This window comes from Bicyclus anynana, chromosome 8 (genome assembly GCF_947172395.1).
Source record: "Bicyclus anynana chromosome 8, ilBicAnyn1.1, whole genome shotgun sequence".
NCBI classification, from domain to species: Eukaryota; Metazoa; Arthropoda; class Insecta; order Lepidoptera; family Nymphalidae; genus Bicyclus; species Bicyclus anynana.
This window is the reverse complement of record NC_069090.1, coordinates 15,448,127-15,468,063: the sequence shown is the minus strand read 5'-3', so window position 1 is coordinate 15,468,063 and position 19,937 is coordinate 15,448,127. Positions and strand designations below refer to the sequence as shown.

Genomic DNA, 19,937 nt, shown 5'->3' with positions numbered 1-19,937 from the left:
AAAACATCCTATTTACTTTCAATTTACTTGTAAATATATCGTGAATATGAAACATACCTGTTCAACCTTTGCATATAAATTAATCAACACTTGTTCGCATTTTAGTAAATTTTCCATTTTCATCCTAAAACAAAAATTCGAGTTCTTATTTCTATATTTTTTTTAAATTGCAATTGAAATCTAACAATACTAAATAAGTAAGTACGGCCAACAAGACGAGAAAAAATACCTAAAATACCCAAACAAATTGACCGCTAAATTACATCACAAATAAATAAAAAGTGATTATTTTTTCTGTCCTTACCAACTGATTGACAACTGACATCTGCAGACATCTATGAATATAACCAAATGCCACTTTATCGTCGATGGTATTCGTAATTAATATTAGACCAGCTGGCCTATTCACTATTTGGTATTTATTACCATGAAATCAATAGACAAAATGTCTTAAAACTACTGTGTAATATCCACCAGTCAGCACCGGATCACATTTTTACATAGAATCTCCATTTTCCCACTAACATACGCAAAGACATTCTTTGACGTATGCTAGTATATACGAAATTGAGATTCTATGTAACTAATATCATTCGGTGCCTACTGGTGGACATAATACAGTTGGTAAATGACATTTTTCATTTTATTTAATGTTTATTTTAAAAGGTGGATAATAAGAACTAAAAAAAAAGAAAACCTTACATACAGCCGAACGTAGAACCTCCTCCTTTTTGGAAGTCGGTTAAAAATAGTGAATAGACCAGCAAGTAGTGTAAAGGTCGCCATTGACGGTCAATTATTCTCACGTTTCTCAAACGGCAGTACCCACGCGGCATACTAAACAAGTCGTGTTCGCAGTGACCAACACACGATCAATTATAGTCGTGGGTGCTACAGAAACGTGAGAAAAAACTCACGTTTCGTATTTCGTATTACACGTAACGTATTGAGGATACATAAATCGAGGACCGCACTCTGTTAACAGCTTTGTAGTTTATGAACTAGTTGACTCGTGTTTGTATTTCTTTAGTTATTATTGTTAATCCGTTAAGTTTCTCTTGTTGAACTTTATTGTTATTCTGGATTAATTTTAATTATTTTTAAAATACCATAACATAGAAGTCCTAATAATGCCACGGCCTTTATAGCATATTTGACAGCATGGTTCATAATACAACTGATAGTTTTTTAGAAATATCCGGCTGATTTAGACTCTTAAATCTACGTCTATACTAATATTATGAAGAGGTACAACCCACCACCGCCCATGGCCCACCCAACTTCGCAGTCATACGGGCCGATCAGTGGGAGGGCGGGCTCGGAACATGCTCTTTGCGTGTTCCCGGGTTATTCTACATCCTTGTCCCTTATTATGCTTTCTCCCCCTTCTGGGGCAGCAACTACACGCGAGATTCCCTTCGTCCCCCGTGGACCCGTCACTGGCACCAATGCCGAATATAAAGAGGTACAGTGCTCGCCACGGATCTCTATGTTTGTGAAGCTAGCTGCGGAATGATTTTGCGCATTCGTACAGACGCGAACACTCCGCGCCGATTGTACCGTTATTGATTTGTTGCGCAGTCATTTGTTGCTAACTTCACAAACACAATATCACGTGACGGGCACTGTAATGTTTGGAACATTTTAAATGGCTTTGGGAAATCGTTCAGAACTTATGATCCGATTAAAAACCTTCCTTAATCTTTCACCAGTAGAATGCTATGTTATCGGGAAGTCCTACAGGCTTTAATATTGGTATCATGTATATTAGCCGAGTTAGCCGAATTATTCTTTTTTTTTATTCTTTACAAGTTAGCCCTTGACTACAATCTCACCTGATGGTAAGTGATGATGCAATCTAAGATGGAATCTGCCTAACTTGTTAGGAGGAGGATGAAATCCACACCCCTTTCGGTTTCTACACGACGTCGTACCGGAACGCTAAATCGCTTGGCGGTACGTTATTCGCATATGCTTTAGTCTTAATTTACTCAGTAAGCATCCTAACTTTTATACAGGAAGAAATTTTTTTTAGTACGGATATTTTTATATTTTGTACATAAACAAAATTTAATGAACACGTATTTTTTCTTTTTTTTTTTAACTCAAAAATAACAAAGTTATCGTTAGCTAAAGTTATTTACGTTTAAACAGAATTTGAGGGTCACCCTATCGCTGTACTAGGTAATAGGCAACTACAAAATCAGCTGGTAGGTAGGTTAGCGAGCGCCCGCGCCGAGGGCCGTTGACCTTTGTGCGTTTATTTTATTTTTGTTTGATACCTATTATTTTTATAATAATTAAAGGTCGTCACTTTTGAGCTGAGTACCGATATTCCTTTCATACTTTATTGGGCTTAGGACCATCAATAATGCCTGAAGTGCATGCGTAATAATAATAATAAAAACTATGAACTTTCGATTGAAATAATGAAATACAAATGATGATTATTATTACGCAAACTTTTGCATTAAAGGCGTATTTAAAAAATTGTAATCAGCATATTTACATTAATCAATGATATCTACTTACTAAGTTTGTTTATGTTAATTTGAAAATTTTAATCACTGTATTTTAACAATTGTTCGAAATGAAGTCCATTCCTTTCAAGGCACAACCGAGCACGTTTTAATAAAATTTTCATTTAGTTTATTTAAAACACTTGTTCCTCACATTAGGCACTGCGGGGTTCAGGATTCCTTGGGTTCGTGGCCTAGGAACACTCACTCGTACATTGTGCAAGCTGCACGAAGGCGTTCATTGCTGAGCAAATACACTCGCCCCATTTCGTAATAGTCGCGATTTGAAAATCCCGACATAGTAAATGCGCAAGCGACGGCAGATTGTCTGTCACTGGTCGCCCATCGGCAATTCGGTAGGCGTCCTCAGGGATTTTTCGATCCCCTCACCTCTGCCACCCCCGTCAGTCGAAGCCGAAGCGATATGCCTACGGCCGGTATTTCTTTGTCGGCGTCTTACAAAGTGCCGCCAGCATTTGCGCAGTTTGTTTGGTAATGTGTCCATTATTTTGTTATTTCTGAGACATAAATTGATAAAAAAAAATTACATAAAATGTATCGGACTGTTTGTAGATTTATGTTCTATTAATGATACTGAACCACGAAAAAAAATATCGGTACTAAAGTCCGAATCACCCTGTATAAGATATTAATATTTTTATATATTTAGTTGACACATGAACGAGATAAAGTTGATTGAAATAAAATCTTTTTAACAAAAAAACTGAACAGACTTCAAAATCACAAAAATAAACTAAAAAACGAAAAATAACATCATATTATGTGCTACCTTCTGATCACTTTGAAAGCGGCGAAAAAATTTTATTTTTCTGTTTTTAGTGTGTCCTAGCATAGTGAACGAAAACGCCATTTCAATTTCGTTATTTTCATTTTAACACAAAATTACCGAACCGATTTTCATGAAAATTAAATGGGACCAATCTGGAAGTATAGTTTTTCAAACAAAAAATGAATTTTCAAGATTGGTTAAGAAATGACGAAGTTATGACGCAAAAAACATTAAAAAAAACATACGCGTCTAATTGAGAACCTTCTTTTTATGAAGTCGGTTAATAAAACAGTAGGTACCTTTTCTTTTTATCCAAAAGTAAATCCCGGAGTGATCTTATTTTATCCAGCTGTGCTTGTCGAGGATTGGAGTCAGAATTCGAATTTTCCAGTCTTTTAATCATACTCTCCAAAAAGGGAATGTATTTCTTCATCTCCTCAAATTTGCGATCGTACTCCATATCGCCTTTGTCCATTTTTGTGGCTGAAATTATACATGCATCTTAATCCAGGTATAATTGTAAGATTAAAATTTAAATAATAAATTCCATTGATACGTTTGCCCATGCTCAGCGTTGTCAGGCGTCCGGATAAAGCCGGACATAGGCTTTTTGATTGCGTGTCCGGCCAAAACAAACAGCGTCCGGCTTTTGCAAGGATTTGAACATTTCAAGAACTTAATTGTTACTAATGACTATAATAGGGATGATGACAGTTTTTAAAATTGTATATAAATGAAGAGTACGCTAATAGTAAAGCAATTTTGTAAAAGGAACAGAATGTCTGCGATCATTACTTTCGGAGCTACAGGGATTTAAAGGGTCAGATTTGCGGCGCTGCCGCGGATCCCTGAAAAACGCCCCATACAAAATGGCACGAACTAATGACGTCGTAGGCAATGTAGTGATCGTTAGATTTGTATGTGCGTTCAAACAAAATTACTAATATCTTTGTTATTTGTGCGTTTATGTTTATAGTTCATGTATTAAAAAAATGTCACATTTAATGTAAGGAACCTAAAACTGTATGAATTTTCATCTAATTACGATAAAAGATTTTTAATAGTTTTTGAAATTTTATAGTATCATTTATTTTGCAAATATCCAGACAATCTTTGCTTTTTATATATAATTTAGTTAACAATGACCCTATTTACCCGAATGTATCATCAAAATCAATATATTCAAACCTAGTCATCATCCCAATCGAATGATTAATATTAAATTACTTAAACTGGTTCGATTTTATTTATATTTACTTAGAATTTAATAATATTTATAATAACAGGCAAAAATACTTATTTTATATACATTTTTTGTCGTACCTAGTCCTACAGAGACAAAAAAACTTCAATAATGTGTCCGTAAGAGTGTCCGGCCTTTTCACCCCAATGTCCGGCCCAACTGACTAGTCTTCACCAACCCTACCCGTGCTAGCAATGATATTTTATACTAGAGACAGAACTCGAAGAAGAAGAAGAAGAAGAATAATTGTCTTAATTTCATTTAGTCGCTTAATGAACAACGAAAGTTATTTTTAACAGACTTCGAATGTATGTCCAGCGATAATTCCGTCATTTGTGGACCGATTTTAAAAATTCTTTTTTTGTTTTGAAGGGTTTGATTCCAGGGTGGTCCCATTTTTTTCATGTCAGGATCTGATGATGGCATCCTGGAGAAATCGAGGGAAACTTTCGAAAATTGTAGAGACGGCTAGTGCGTTTGTTAGTGTTTTCATAAGGTATTTTAAACCACTACAATTTTATGAAGGTCTGGAGTTGGTCTGATGATGAAGCCAAAAAACAGACGATGGAACTCGTCAACGATTTACAGCAGGTATCTTTTGTTTGGGCTTGATTTATTTGTATTGATGAGAACTTTCCACCTAGATGGGTTGTGACTGTATTAAGGGTCTGATGATGAAGACGAAGGACAGTTAAGAGAACTCCTCAACGGTTCACAGTAGCTACCTTGTGTTTGGACTTGATAATTTTGTATTGATGAGAACTTTCCACCTGGATAGGTTATGACTTTATTAGGGGTCTGGTGACGAAGATGAAGGAGAGTTAAGGGAACTCCTCGACGGTTCACAGTAGCTACCTTGTGTTTGGACTTGATAAATTTTATATTGATGAAAACTTTCCAACCATATGGATTGTGACTGCATAGGGGGTCTGGTGATGAAGACGGAGGACAGTCACCTTTCACGTTTTTCTGAATATTCATATTACGTGTAGATAAAGAGGGAGTGAAATTTTGTATATGAGTTAAGGTAGTATTTTTAAAATTGGGATTGTAGGACTTAGATACTTATCATAGGAAAATAACGTTTCAACTAATTGCTTATTAATTTTTGGTTACACTCAGTAGGTGTGCTAACACTAAAAATTAAAAAATAAAAATTTTAATAAAAAAAATTCAACCGACTTCCAACTCAAAAATTAACCTAAACTAAAAAGCAAAAAATAACATCTTACCTATGTGCTACCTTCTGATCAGTTTGAAGGCGGTGCCAATCCAGTGTCATGTTTTAATTAAAGCCGTTTCTGAAAGAACCACAGAAATTTTGTAATTTAAACGGCTTAAATTAAAACATCACTGGCTTGGCACCGCCTTCAAACTGTTCAGAAGGTAGCACATAGGTAAGATGTTATTTTTTGCTTTTTAGTTTAGGTTAATTTTTGAGTTGGAAGTCGGTTGAATTTTTTTTATTAAAATTTTAACATATAATACCTAAATATTTTCTACAGTATCGAGTAGTGTGTTTAGGAAGTGTAAAAACTGTATTTAAATCACTTTTTTGTGGTGATTTTGTAGGCAGGTAACCTATCTATATTATAAAATAATAAGAATTTAATTTAATTTAACAGAACAGGTGAACTTTTCAGTTAAATCGTCCGTGTGTAGACCGTCAGTTTGATTGAACAGTTTTTTCTAATTATTTTAATTGAAATTTCGATTAGATAAAACTGAACGTCTGTAGCGGTTATGATAGTTTAGATCATAGAATTAATAGTACTTGTACCGACTCGTAAATCTATGGTTTAGATGGCACCCAGCGTAGTAAGTACGTACTCATGACAAATATGGTACGTGTGTTGGTCGCGATGTCCTGCCGTTAGCGCTGCAGGCACGTGGACTTATTGGATGGTGAGTGGCAAGCATTAGCGTGCTCTTCGTAACACCAACTTCCTAAACCCAGTTTCAAACGCGTAGTTCCCATTCCCGTGGGAACATTGGGATAAAATATGTCCTATGTTACTCGCTGATAATGTAGCTTTCCATTGGCGAAGGAATTTTTAAAATAAGTTCAGTAGTTTCGGAGCCTATTCAAAACAAACATTAAAAAAATACATACAGCTGAACATAGAACCACCTTTTTGGATGTCGGTTACAAATCTTTTTACAATATTAGTTTCATCTTAACCCATATTCGGTTCACTGTTGAGCACGAGTCTCCTTTCAGAATGAGAGGGGTGAGTTCACCTCGCTGGCCCAATGCGGATTGGCAGACTTCACATGCATAGAGAATCCAGAAAAATCTCCGGTATGCAGGATTCATGACGTTTTTTTCTTTTTATTTAATTTCTCAAAATGCACATAACTGAAAAGATTAATTAATTCTCTACAAGTTAGCCCTTTATTACAATCTCACCTGATGGTAAGTGATGATGCAATCTAAGATGAAAGCGGGCTAACTTGTTAGGAGTACGATGAAATCGACACTCCTTTCGGTTTTTACACGACATCGTACTGGAACGCTAAATCGCTTGGCGGTACGTATTTGTCGGTAGGGTGGTAACTATCCGCGGCCGAAGCCTCCCACCAGCCAGACCTGGACCAATAGAATTGTTCCCCTTTATAGCAGGCGTCCACTCGCATGGTACGAGGTACGTATCACACGCAGTGACGTGCATAAAGTTGTCGATCCGGGTATGCAGTACTGTAATGCATGTATGAAGTGCACGCCGCTGATCGCACGTATCGCATCAAACGTATTTTAGTATTCTTTATATAGAGAGTATATACAAGTGCGTCCACTGATCCGCATCGTGGTAAAGCCTCAATAGCTCAACGGTAAGAGCGGTTGGACTCATCACCGAGGGGTGGCGGTTCGATCCCCGCCCGGTTGGTCTATTATCGAACCCACTCCTAGCAGTCTTTCCCGACTAGTTAGTTGAATGGGAATATTGGTCATATTATAAAAGACTAGCTGATGCCGCGCGGTTTCACCCGCGTGGTTTCCGTTCCCATAGGAATACAGGGATAATATATAGCCTATAGCCTTCCTCGATAAATGGGCTATCTATCGCTGAAAGAATTTTTTAAATCGGACCTGTAGTTCCAGAGATTAGCGCGTTCAATCAAACAAACAAACAAACTCTTCAGTTTTTTAATATTAGTATAAATATGGTAAATATTCTTTTAAAAAAAATTATAAGCTCAAAGATGTATCTTTATAGCCCTCTCATAAGAAAGACCTTCGGCTATCTAAATCTTCTAAATATATAAAAGCGAAAGGTCACATCACGAAATCTCTAAAACTACATAACATACAAAGATAAAATTTGAAAAGGAGGTATGGAGTTTATAGTTAGTGGACGTACGCTAAGGACGAAGCCGAAGTAACGAGTTCCCATAGCAAACCAAATTACGGGCGTCCGCTAGTTAAAGATTATTTTTTATTCTCTACAAGTTAGCCCTTGACTACAATCTCACATGATGGTAAGAGATGATACAATCTAAGATGGAAGCAGACTAACTTGTTAGGAGGAGAATGAAAATTCACACCCCTTTTGGTTTCTACACATCATACCGGAACGCTAAAACGCGTGGCGGTACGTCTTTATCGGTAGGGTGGTAACTAGCCACGACCGAAGCCTCCCACCAGCCAGACCTAGACCAATTAAGAAAACCTCAATCGACCCAGCCGGGGATCGAACCCAGGACCTCCGTCTTGTAAATCCACCGCGATACCACTGCGCTACGGAGGTCCTCAAAGATAAAAGATAGAGACAAAAAGATATTGATTAAAACTATAACAGTCGTAAGCCTCAAAGCTACTGCGGTTAGAAGATCGGACTAAAATCTGAGATATTTTTTTAGTACGAGTGCATAATAATAAATAAGAAATTAAATATCACGTGTCTCTAACGGTGAAGGAAAAGCATCGTGAGGAAACCTGCATACCAGAGAATTATCTTAATTCTCTGCGTGTGTGAAGTCTGCCAATCCGCATTGGGCCAGCGTGGTGGACTATTGGCCTAACCCCTCTCAATCTGAGAGGAGACTCGAGCTCAGCAGTGAGCCGAATATGGGTTGATAACGACGACGACATAATAATCAAAGGACATAGCGAAAATAGCAGGGCATGCAAAGAACATGTCTAACAAAGTGCCACGATGTAGCCATCAACCAGAGGAAAATGCTAGCCACTCACCACCCAATTAAACTGATCGTGTGATGGACGCGATGTAAATGATGTCATACACATCGCAGTTCCATCGGATGTCAAGCCGTTAGCACTGCAGGCACGTGGGCTTATTGGATGGTCAACAAGTGTTTAGATTCATGTGCTAGTAATTACACCGCCAATCATGCCTTTCAGACAAGGTCACGGCAATACTGCTTGACAGCAAAAATAACCACAGCAGTTAGTATGTATTTTGTCTACTAAAGCAGGCTTGAGTTTATATTATTTATACTAATATTAAAGAGGTAAAGTTTCTAAGATTATAAAGGGGTAATCCCTGAATCTACTTTAAAAACTCTTTTACCAACAGAAGCCACGATATTAGCGAGTGTCATAAGCTATATTTTATCTCCGTATTCCCACGGGAACGGGAATTACGCGGGTGAAACCGCGAAGCATCTACTAGTACGACGTACTCGGCTCGTCAAAAATGATGAGTACATAGAGGTGGCCTAGATGCCTTTTCAATTTTGTTTTATAATTTCAAAGTATACTTTAAAATTTCAATATTTCCGTGTTATGAAGATTACTATTACTGGAGAATTAAAAGATAATAATTATTACTTGACAATGCTCTCTATATAGCATGAACAGACGTGCCGACGTAGACAAATCACAAATCATCATCTTTAACTTTGTACGTACCTAGTTTTTTTACATGGATTAGGCTCACGCTTGACCACGATCAAATATGATAGTGTAGAGGTGGCCTAAGGTGGAACGAGAGGCAATATTGCAAGATTGCCTCTTGTAAGAGATGCCCAAAGTAAGAATTAGGAAACGCAGACTTCAGGAGAGTTACATAGCCTAGCCATGCGTATGGGATACGATGAAGAGAAACGCTTAAGGAAATGTCATTCACGTCTCGAGAAACGGTACGAGTTCTTATGTGTATGACAGGGATGGAAACCTACAAGATATAGAAACCTACAAGATATGGAAACCTATAAGATTGGAAACCTATAAGATATAACTTCAACAAAGAGAAGTATAAATAATTTTATAAGAACAGTCAATCTAATCCAGGAACTTCGTTTACCAAGCGCGTTTGTGAGTAAAACTAAAAGTCGTTATAGTATAGGACTTGTAGTTTTAATTGTAGTTGAACTATTCAGTTCAATTTGCCGTGTGTAATAGAGTCCATCCGTTTGAACTGTAAAGTTCTTAAAACTTTCTAACGATTTTGAATGAAATTTCGATAAAACAAAACTGTACAGTTAAAACTGAAGGTTTGTAGCGCGGTTAGAGAACGATACTTCAGTTTTATACACCAACACGCTTGTCTACCACAGACAGACTTCCAAAGTATACAAACGATGTTTAGGTAGACATAGAAAAGAAATCTTTAAAACCGGTTTACGTTTGGACTGGTCGCTTTTGTGTTTTGGAAGGCACAGACAATAGACGTCGCAAAGACCTTCTTTTATTATATTGTGTTATAGTAAAATAGACCAAACGCTTTTTGTTATACGTCCTTTAATCTGTACTACACTTACAACTAACTTTAGTTATAGTGGTACAGATTCTGCATAACGTATACCTACATACCTAAGTTTGCATTTATGACAATTTTAATCAAAAACTAAAGACTTTCTAAATTAGACGACCAGAAACGTTTGTGGGTACTTTTAAAATATTTGGCTTGACTTGTTGAAAGCGCTTAGCCTACTTGAAACAAAATAAATTTTATTTATTAGGTAAATAAACTTGAGAAATATAATTTATTCAATCATTTTATTTTCAAGTATGATTAATTAAAATGAGAAGATCAAATTAGAAAAAAAGAGAGACCAATTAGGTCTCTTCCTACTAAAGTATCAAATAGGCACCTAGATAGTTGTCAGTTCAAAAACAAACGGATATTCTAAAAATTGGTAGCAAGGCAATGAAGAATATCTGCCCAAAAATACAATCAATAGGTAAACAAAACAATAAGTCTAAAAAGCGAGGTGCCTTATGTCACTCTCCCTTCCGGTGAGTAATGATGCTCCATTTTGAAATACTTATTATAAAAAACCTAAACTACCACAAGTGCACACAAAAGAACGTAGGAGAAAAGGACATAAGAGACTTGAAAAATATAAAATACAATTGTCATTTCAAAAACTAAAGACTACTTCCATGAAGTAAAATTATTGTTCTTTGTCGTTCGTCTCAGGTACCTACTGTAAGTTCAAAGTTAACAAAAAGGAATCACGCAATAATAAATTGTCGTATGTACTTATGTACAATCACGGCACTATTGAAAATAGTAGTTTGTAATTTACTTTTGATGCCTTGTATTAGAGACACTTGAATAGGTAATCATTTTGTTTTATTTAAATAGATAAATATAGATTTACAGAATATCTACCACAAATTATTCGATGACCAACCTTTTTATTAAGTAAGTATGGCAACACTAGAAACTGCAGCGCGTATTCGGTACCGCATCGGCAATGTTCGGTTATCATCGGAAACTCCTACTGCGACGCAACATCCGATCATGAATATTTCGCGACGCCACTGGCCACGCATAACAGAACTCACTAAATACCTACGAAGTAGGTAGAAGGTTAACATATTTTAAAGTAGAAGAAAGAGAAAACCACATGAAAATGGTCAAAATCATATATATATAAAGAAAAATTACTTACAATCTATACACACTTAACACAGTCTTGAAGTACCTACGTGATATTCACGCATTAATTAATAACACTGTTATACATTGTTAATAGCAATTAGCAATGTAAGACTATTGATCCGTAATCACAAGTTCTTCTATACGACTATGGACTATGGAGATCACGTTTGTCTTGATACTGCTTCAATTTTTACACGAACGCGCCAGCGCCGTCGGTCGAGTCTCCCCTTTCGTTGCGACGTACGAAATGAACGACAAAATGGCGACGAGGTTCGCGCTACGCGGCCACAAGAGCGCGACGGGCGGGTGGCGACCTCTCCCTGCGCGCGGATAAACAGTAAACTATTGCTTGCTCTGTCTGTCCTGCCGACTGCCGAGTGACGAGAATGCTGAGCGCTGTCTGTACTCTATATAGCTACTTTTGTGTATGCATAATTCGTATTCATATTTCGTAATGCCAAAAATTATATGGATGCCATTATTTTAATGCATTATTATCGTAAGCGCAGAATATTAATTTCAATTTGTTTTTTTTAGATATTTATAAATACATAATTATTTAATAAAATATGATTTTAGTAGGTACTTACTTATTTAAATGTAATTGTTTAAAGCTGTACGGAGTTCAGCTAAGTATTTTGATTACCTACTTTCTGAACGTTAAACGTTTATTATAAGTTGGCCGGCTTGATTGTTTTGTCTTGTCTTTCTCTTTTCTTTTGTTCTTAGTTTTTAGTTATTTTACACAATTTTGCAATATCCATGATGATATACAGGTTATGTGCATACCTATACCTACCAGTAAGTATTTGAGCTAAGCTATTTATTAATATTATCAACGTACCTTTTCATTCCAAGCCATTGTGGTTTTAATTAGTTACGTAACACTTGAATCCAAATGCAGCTTATAAATTCGAAAAGAAAACATATTTTAGTAGCTGTAAGCAATCATCAAGTGTAAAATTACCATTATTTAGACTAGCTAGTAGTTAGTTAAACCGAGTTCATACGTTTTACCTAACGAATACAATCTTCGTAAAATCAAATTACTTGGGCAACTCGTTCACGATCCATATTGTAACGAAACGAAACGCTAGGCTCAGGCAATGAGACAAAGGCGGCCGCATTTGGTTATGTTGCAAGAGAATGGAATATTCCACTAGCCTGCTCGTCCAAAGTACATTAGAGGTAAGAACATATTGCGTAGGTATATTTTTTTAATCAAATTTTCACTGACCTGGCGCGGTATAAGCTAAAAACGGATAAAAATTATCGTCAATTTTATACACAGCTACCGAACACTCCGAGTTCTGTACAGTTTTTTCCAATGTTCAACAAACATGTTCAGTTTCTAGTCCTTTGTTCGACATTATCGTTTTCGCCTCTCGCAGTGTCGGGCCTCGATGAAACTGTTCGGAATCGATAGGAACAGGCGACAGGGAGCAAGACGAAGCGGTGTGCAGGGCGGTCGATGCACGCCAGTCGCCAACGCCCCACCGCTAGCGCGCTACCAATGCAGACACCTTGAAAATTCAAATTATTCGACGTCCGACGTCCGCGCGGGCTGCACGTATCGTGATTTTTTATTCATTTGCCGCGCGTTCTAAATATAAATTCCGGTTGTGTCCGTGAGCGCAGATCCTACGCACTTTAAGCTTAATTCTAAACTATTTCGTACAACAAACCACAATCTACTCTCCGTCACAGCGTTTTGGACTGAGGATACTTAACAAACGAATCGATAAACTTCAGCGTTTCGAATTTGGATGACGTTCTTTTTTTTTTTTATTTGCGTCTCAGCAGGCCAGTATGTTATGATAAAAAGATGTTATGTTCCAACAGTGAAATCAGCAATTGTTAATGACCTGTTATGAAGTCTAAGTGTATAATGCATAAGTTTTGTACCTTGCAGCTTATCTAAATGTGTGTTATCAATTATGTTCTACTAAATACATGATAATAATGCTATAGTATAGATAGTTATAAGCATTGACCTATGTCAGTGCTTAGATGAATAAATTCTTTTGTGATCAATTCAAACTACAAACGTCAGTGAAGAAAAATAATACATTGACAAGTGAGAAATTACAGCTAACCACAGCAAACAAAATGTTTTTAAATGGATTCCTGGAAGATCTTTTTTTACTTATTATTTAACAACGGAAGTAAAAGTTTACGTAGGCAATTAAAAATATTTCAATTGACTAATAGGTCCTTATTTCACATCAATCCATCATCACTGATACTGAACACAACACAACTCTTCTCTCCTTTATTTTAATGAGAGATTCTGACCATAGTTCGCTAGCCAAATTGGCGGGATTTTCCACACCTAAGTAAGCACAATAATAATTATAGAGATATCCACGGTCTACAGCCTATGCATATTTAATCGTGATATCGTAGAGGAAGTGTCATGACGAATAAATTTTATAGGACGAACCAAACAGGGTGACTCATCTGATGTTGAACTATACAGAGAAATACTGCCCTGTGACCATTCGCCTGGTGTTGGGACTTAAGCCTTATGTCCCCGTATTTAGACATTAGCAATGGCTGTAGTACTTCCTCGGATAACAGTAAATGATGTGATTGTCGATATTACCTACCGTGACCTGACGTCAAGTCAAACTCTGGATGCAGGCGGTTAAAGATATTTTTTTTTCTGTCTGAGTAGGTGCCGAGAGCTCCTTGCGGAACTATTCACGGCGTCACCGGCGGGGTTAGGAAGTCTGATGGTAAGTGATGATGCAATCTAAAATGGAAGCGGGCCAACTTTTTAGGAGTAGGATAAAAATCCACACCCCTTTAGGTTTCTACACGACATCGTACCGGAACGTTAAATTGCTTGGCGGCACGTCTTTGCCGGTAGGGTGGTAACTAGCCACGGCCGAAGCCTCCCACCAGCCAAAAATGATGATGGTATGAAGCTGTCATCGTGTTTTATCCATGTTATTTTATTAATTTTGTGTTAGTCACTAACTTAAAATGGAGGAATTATGAATTTGGTGTTTATCCCCTCTACGCTGCTCAAATAAATTCAAAATTAATTTAAGTAAGCTTAGTATCGGAAGGCAGGTTCTCCTGAGAAGTGTCGGCAAGAAACTCAACAGTTGCCCTTTTGAAAAAATCATACAATACCTAATTTACAATTGTTAACATCATTAATTTTTTTTTAGTTTTACTTCTTGTATGAAGGTAGATTGGCCTTCATCTTTACGGCGTCTAGCGGGCGCCCGCGACTTCGTCCGCGTGGTATTCAGTTTGTCACAAATCCCGCGGGAACCATGGATTTTTCCGGAATGAAGAGTATGTGTTAATCCAGCGTAAAATCTAAATCTAAATCCATTCTAAATTTCAGCCAAATCGCTTCAGGAGCCGCAGCGTAAAAGATGAACAAACATATATATTTACACACACACTTCCACACAATTTTTCGCCTTTATAATATTAATGTGATTATGAAACTCATCAATTATGACCCAACCACGACTAAGTAAATGTCGTCATCATCATCATCATCATCATCATGTCAGCCGATGGACGTCCACTGCAGGACATAGGCCTTTTGTAGGGACTTCCAAACATCACGATACTGAGCCACCTGCATCCAGCAAATTTCTGCGACTCGCTTGATCTCCACCTGGTGGGAGGTCGACCAACACTGCGCCTACTAGTGCAGGGTCGCCATTCCAGTACTTTGGGACCCCAACGTCCATCGGCTCTTCGAACTATGTGCCCCGCCTTCAGCTTCGCAACTCGTTGAGCTATAAGTAAAAGTATATTAACACATTGCTTAAACTTATGTATTGGCAGGTCCATAAAGGGGATGATGACAGTTTTTTAAATTGTATATCCATGTCCATTAAATTGTATATCAATTACGAGTATGCTATTAGGAATAGTAACAGGGTATCTGCGATCATTACTTTCGGAGCTACAGGGATTTAAATGGTCAGATTTGCGGCGTTGCCGCGGATCCCTGAAAAACGCCCCATACAAAATGGTACGAGTTAATGACGTCGTAGGTACATAATGATCGTTAGATTTGTATGGGCGGTCTAACCAAATTACTAATATCTTTGTTATTTGTGCGTTTATGTTTATAGTTCATATATTAAAAATGTCACATTTAATGTAAGGAAGCTAAAACTGTATGAATTTTTATCTAATTACGATAAATGATTTTTAATAGATTTTAAAATTTTATATTCTTACTAGCGGACTCCCGCGACTTCGTCCGCGTGAAACTCGATGTAAACTTTCAACTACCCCTATCCTATGCTAATCCCTACCCTGCCCTACCATACCCTACCCTACCCATACTCTACCCTACCCCTATCTTAACCTAATTCCTACCCTACCCCAACCCAGCTCTACCCTACCCCTACCCTACCCCTATCCCACCCCTATTCTACTCCTACCCTACCACTTCCCTATCCTACCTTGGAAAATTGTTTTACCAATAAAAAGCTACGTTATTTGCGAGTGTCATATAAAAAATAGATGTTGGCCTATTCTCATAGATACCGGATAAGCACAAAAAATTTCATCAAAATCGGTCAAGCCGTTTCAGAGGAGTATGGCAACAAAAACCGTGACACGAGAATTTTATATATTGGATTTATTTTGCAAATATCTAGGCAATCTTTGCTTTTTATGTATAAATAAGTTAACATTGACCTTATTTACCCGAATGTATCATAAAAATCAATATATTCAAACCTAGTCATCATGGACCCCTACCATTTATAGTGCTGTTCTGACTCCCGTGTCCACCAACCTAAAGGTGACCTCACATCATAGGCGTGTGCACTTACCGCGCTGCTCCAGTTAGAGTTAGTTAGAGTTAGCGGGCTATACACAGTGGCGTGCACAAGGTTTTTAACTAGGGTATTCCTGCTTCAAAACAGGTACTTAGACGGTTGAGGGTCTGGATGCTTAAAACCTGCTACCTCTAAAAGCCACCACGGTCCAAACTCCAGAATTGGCTACCGTACTTATGGTAGTAGCATGAGCTGACGAACTTTCAGCTTTTATAAAATGACGAAAGTCTGGCGTTCACGGGCTCTTCTAAAACGCCCGAGTTAACGGGGTGTTTTATACGCCAATATGACGTTGTCAGATGACGACAGTTAGGTAGGTATAACTTAAAAGTAGGTACCTACCTACTCGTAAAGACTAGACAATAAGTAGGTAGTTTAGTCTATAGAAAATTAGCGCATTCTATTTTAGACTAGGATCATCGAAGAGAGATTTAAATGGTTTTCCTTTATTTTATTTTCTACTAGCATACGCCCGCGACTTCGTCCGCGTGAAAGTCGATGTAAACTTTCAACTACCCCTACCCTACTCTACCCTACCCTTACCCTACCCATTAAGGTTGCACACGCGACGGAAGCTTAAAAAATGGAGTAAGGAACTTCTCCCGTTTTCCCAACATGTCCCTTCACTGCTTATTGATCGTAGCGTGATGAAAAGTAAGTAGGTAGGTATACTATAAATTGAATAAAGAACAATTGTACAAAGTTTCGTTAAAATCCGTCGATTAGCTTTTGTTTCTAAAACGAACATACAGACAGACAGACGGAAATTTTACTGATTGCATTTTTGGCATCAGTACCTACCTATCGATCACTAGTAACCCCTGATAGTTATTTTGGAAATGTAAGCATTTCATATACAGAATTGACCTCTGTATTACCATTGCAATTACAATCTATACTAATATTATAAAGCTGAAGAGTTTGTTTGTTTGTTTGATTGATCGAACGCGCTAATCTCAGGAACTACTGGTGCGATTTGAAAACTTCTTTCAGTGTTAGATAGCCCATTTACCGAGGAAGGCTATAGGCTATATTTTATCCGCGTATTCTTCGGGAACGGGAACCACGCGGGTGAAACCGCGCGGCGTCTACTAGTATTCAATAATAATGCCTCGTACTAATTTTTATTAATAATGTACTCTTTGCTGCCTTGTCACTAGAATGGTAGACTATAATGTTATCCAATAACTACTTCTTGAGCCATGCACGGTGTAATAAAAATAATCTAATCTTTAAGTAGTTCCGAAAGATACCGAGACCATACGAAACTACGAAGATTACTTTGGATTAGAATGAGATAGCTATACATAGCAACTAGGTCATCAGTTTTACACGGAACAATTTGGTTGATTTCACAAAGTGCCTATACTTTCATAACGAACGACGATATTTGTATGCTGGTGCCATCTATTAGTGTCTTGAGGTACTACAAAAATATTACAAGATGGCGTTGATAATTTTTATTAAATCGCATAATTTTTTAAATACTTTGATGATTATTTTTTTTGGTTTTTAATTCATTTCATGGTGCTACCAATACCAACATTAGGTTTAATCAGCTAATTTGTTTGTGAAAAAATATTATTAACTTGATGATGCCGTATTAGGTCGGTTTTGTAGCGACACTGTTGAGGAGTTCTGCCGTAAAATTTGAAGCAGGCGCCGAATTTTTTTTTTCAATTATGTAAGATTGGCTCGCCTATATGATCGCCTATACGATCGGATGTGACCTAAGAACGGATGCTTACATTTCACCGCAAAAGAAGCAATATTTATCACCGGTGGCAACATACTTTGATCCGCCATTTTATTCTGTTTCTCCCCGCATAGGTACCGCCTCAGATTAATAGATACTAACGCATACCGCGTTCCGTATCCGTATCGTTCCGATAAGAAAGACAGTAAAACAACAGTACAGAGAAAAAAAGTAAAGTTTTTAACAAAATTTTAGCGATCTATTAGGCAAGCGCGCTTCATCTTAGCTTCATCATTGCTTTTCATCAGGCGTCATTGTAATCGAGTGCAAGTTTAGACAACATATTTTTTTCTCAGTAAATAGGAATTCTTTTTTATAATATTGTTTATTGTAGCCTGGGAAGATGAATTAAGCCACTGTAATGTATTCCCGAGTGTTGTTTTGTAAATAAATAAATAGATCGTCACTAACAGCTTCTTCTAACAGCCAGGGCCAGGCGTCCCTTCTGATAAAAGACGCTCGAGAAAGGTTATGGAGCTTCCCACCACATTATTCCAATGCGGGTTGGCGGACTTATGGATATTGTGTTTTAACGACCACTATATCAATGATATCAGGCCGACGGCCTAACAGCCCAACTCTGGGCTTACAATTTAACTGATAAATTCTTCGAAGCAAGTAATAAATATCTTAAAATCTCGACCCAGGTTTCGAACCCAGAACCTAAGTAATAAAATATTCACTGGCAATACTATACGTTGTATAAAGATGTCTGTATGGATCGATTGGCATATCTAACGGCTTTGTACATGGATAAAAGCTTTCGATTTTGTGGATCATAATATTTTGTTGCGTATAATATAAATATGGTGTTTGAGGAACTGTGTTAGATCTCTTGACGTCTTATCTCGTCGCGTCTCACTGATAGATCGCAAATTACTGAAATTAGTAGAATATGTCCTAATAACTTAACAAGGATATCTTAATCACTCAACATCTCGTAGCGTTAAGCATGATGTGCCACAAGGGAACATTCTAGGCCCATTGTTATTTATTATGTATATTAATGACCCCCCTTCGGTAATAGCTCAACCTATGGTCCTATTTGCAGACGACTGTACAATATTATATGAACGTCATAATACATTAACTTATGAGGATTGGCTTGTAAAAATAATTTAAGTATTAATTTGGAGAAGACTAAAATTATTAATTTTAACTGGAATTGATTTGGAATAACAACAAATAATATTAACCATAAGGGTATGCAAGTTAGTGAAACAGGTGAGACCAAGTTTATAGGAATAATTGTTGATCTTGGTTGGAAAACACAGGTTGACAACCTATGTAAGAAATTATTAAAATTTTCCTACGCACAGTGCGTACACAGTGAATCAAATCAGCTAATGTTGAAACACTGCGTATTGCTTATTTTGGATATGTCGAATTAACTCTAAGATACGGAATAATGTTCTGGGGTCACTTTTCAAAAACTTGAATAAAAAAAGATGTCCTTTAAGGTTGTGTGGATAAGCTGCAAAATCAGCAGTTTCGGAAAGTGTATTTTGCCAATCAATAAATATTTACAATAAGCTGATATTAAATATCAAAAACCTTTCCAACCTGACAAATTTTAAGAAACAATTAAAGACATTTTTAATAAACAAAGCATACTACTCCATCAAAAAGTAGTATGATGAATAAACCAATTTCAATTGATTTCAAGAAGTTTTTGATATTTTTCGATCTTTGTTACACCATATTAATGACTATTTTTTTGTATTTTATTATGATTTTACTTATTTACCCTATATAAACTGACATAATATTGACATAAAGGCAAAATTAGAATTATTGTTTTGCATGGTTTATTCTCTAAAACATTCAATATACCTACTAATTAATTAATCACAGTACAAATAATTAATATGTGTGAATTGATTATTGTAAATTACAATGTTAGGTGTTTTTAATAATGATATTGCAAGCTGTAAGGCGAAATTTGGTGA

General features: G+C 36.9%; 2 protein-coding genes across 5 annotated transcripts in view; one reads left to right on the top strand and one right to left on the bottom strand.

Moving 5' to 3' along the window:
- The window catches only part of LOC112056160 (uncharacterized), a 29,801-nt gene extending 16,964 nt beyond the window's left edge, over window positions 1-12,837 (bottom strand). Inside the window, exons 1-4 of one of the 3 annotated variants that reach the window (XM_024096527.2) lie at window positions 12,644-12,837; window positions 12,251-12,310; window positions 3,609-3,792; window positions 58-124 (exon numbers count right to left, since the gene is read on the bottom strand). In XM_024096527.2, the coding sequence (XP_023952295.1) occupies window positions 58-124; window positions 3,609-3,784 (243 nt within the window). In that variant the 5' untranslated portion in view covers window positions 3,785-3,792; window positions 12,251-12,310; window positions 12,644-12,837. Of the gene's footprint in view, window positions 1-57; window positions 125-3,608; window positions 3,793-11,416; window positions 11,851-12,250; window positions 12,311-12,643 lie in introns of those variants that run through there. The other 2 variants (XM_024096525.2, XM_024096526.2) reach the window with 2 other exon arrangements.
- The window catches only part of LOC112056158 (uncharacterized), a 59,949-nt gene that overhangs the window by 20,253 nt on the left and 19,759 nt on the right, over window positions 1-19,937 (top strand). The window lies entirely within an intron of this gene.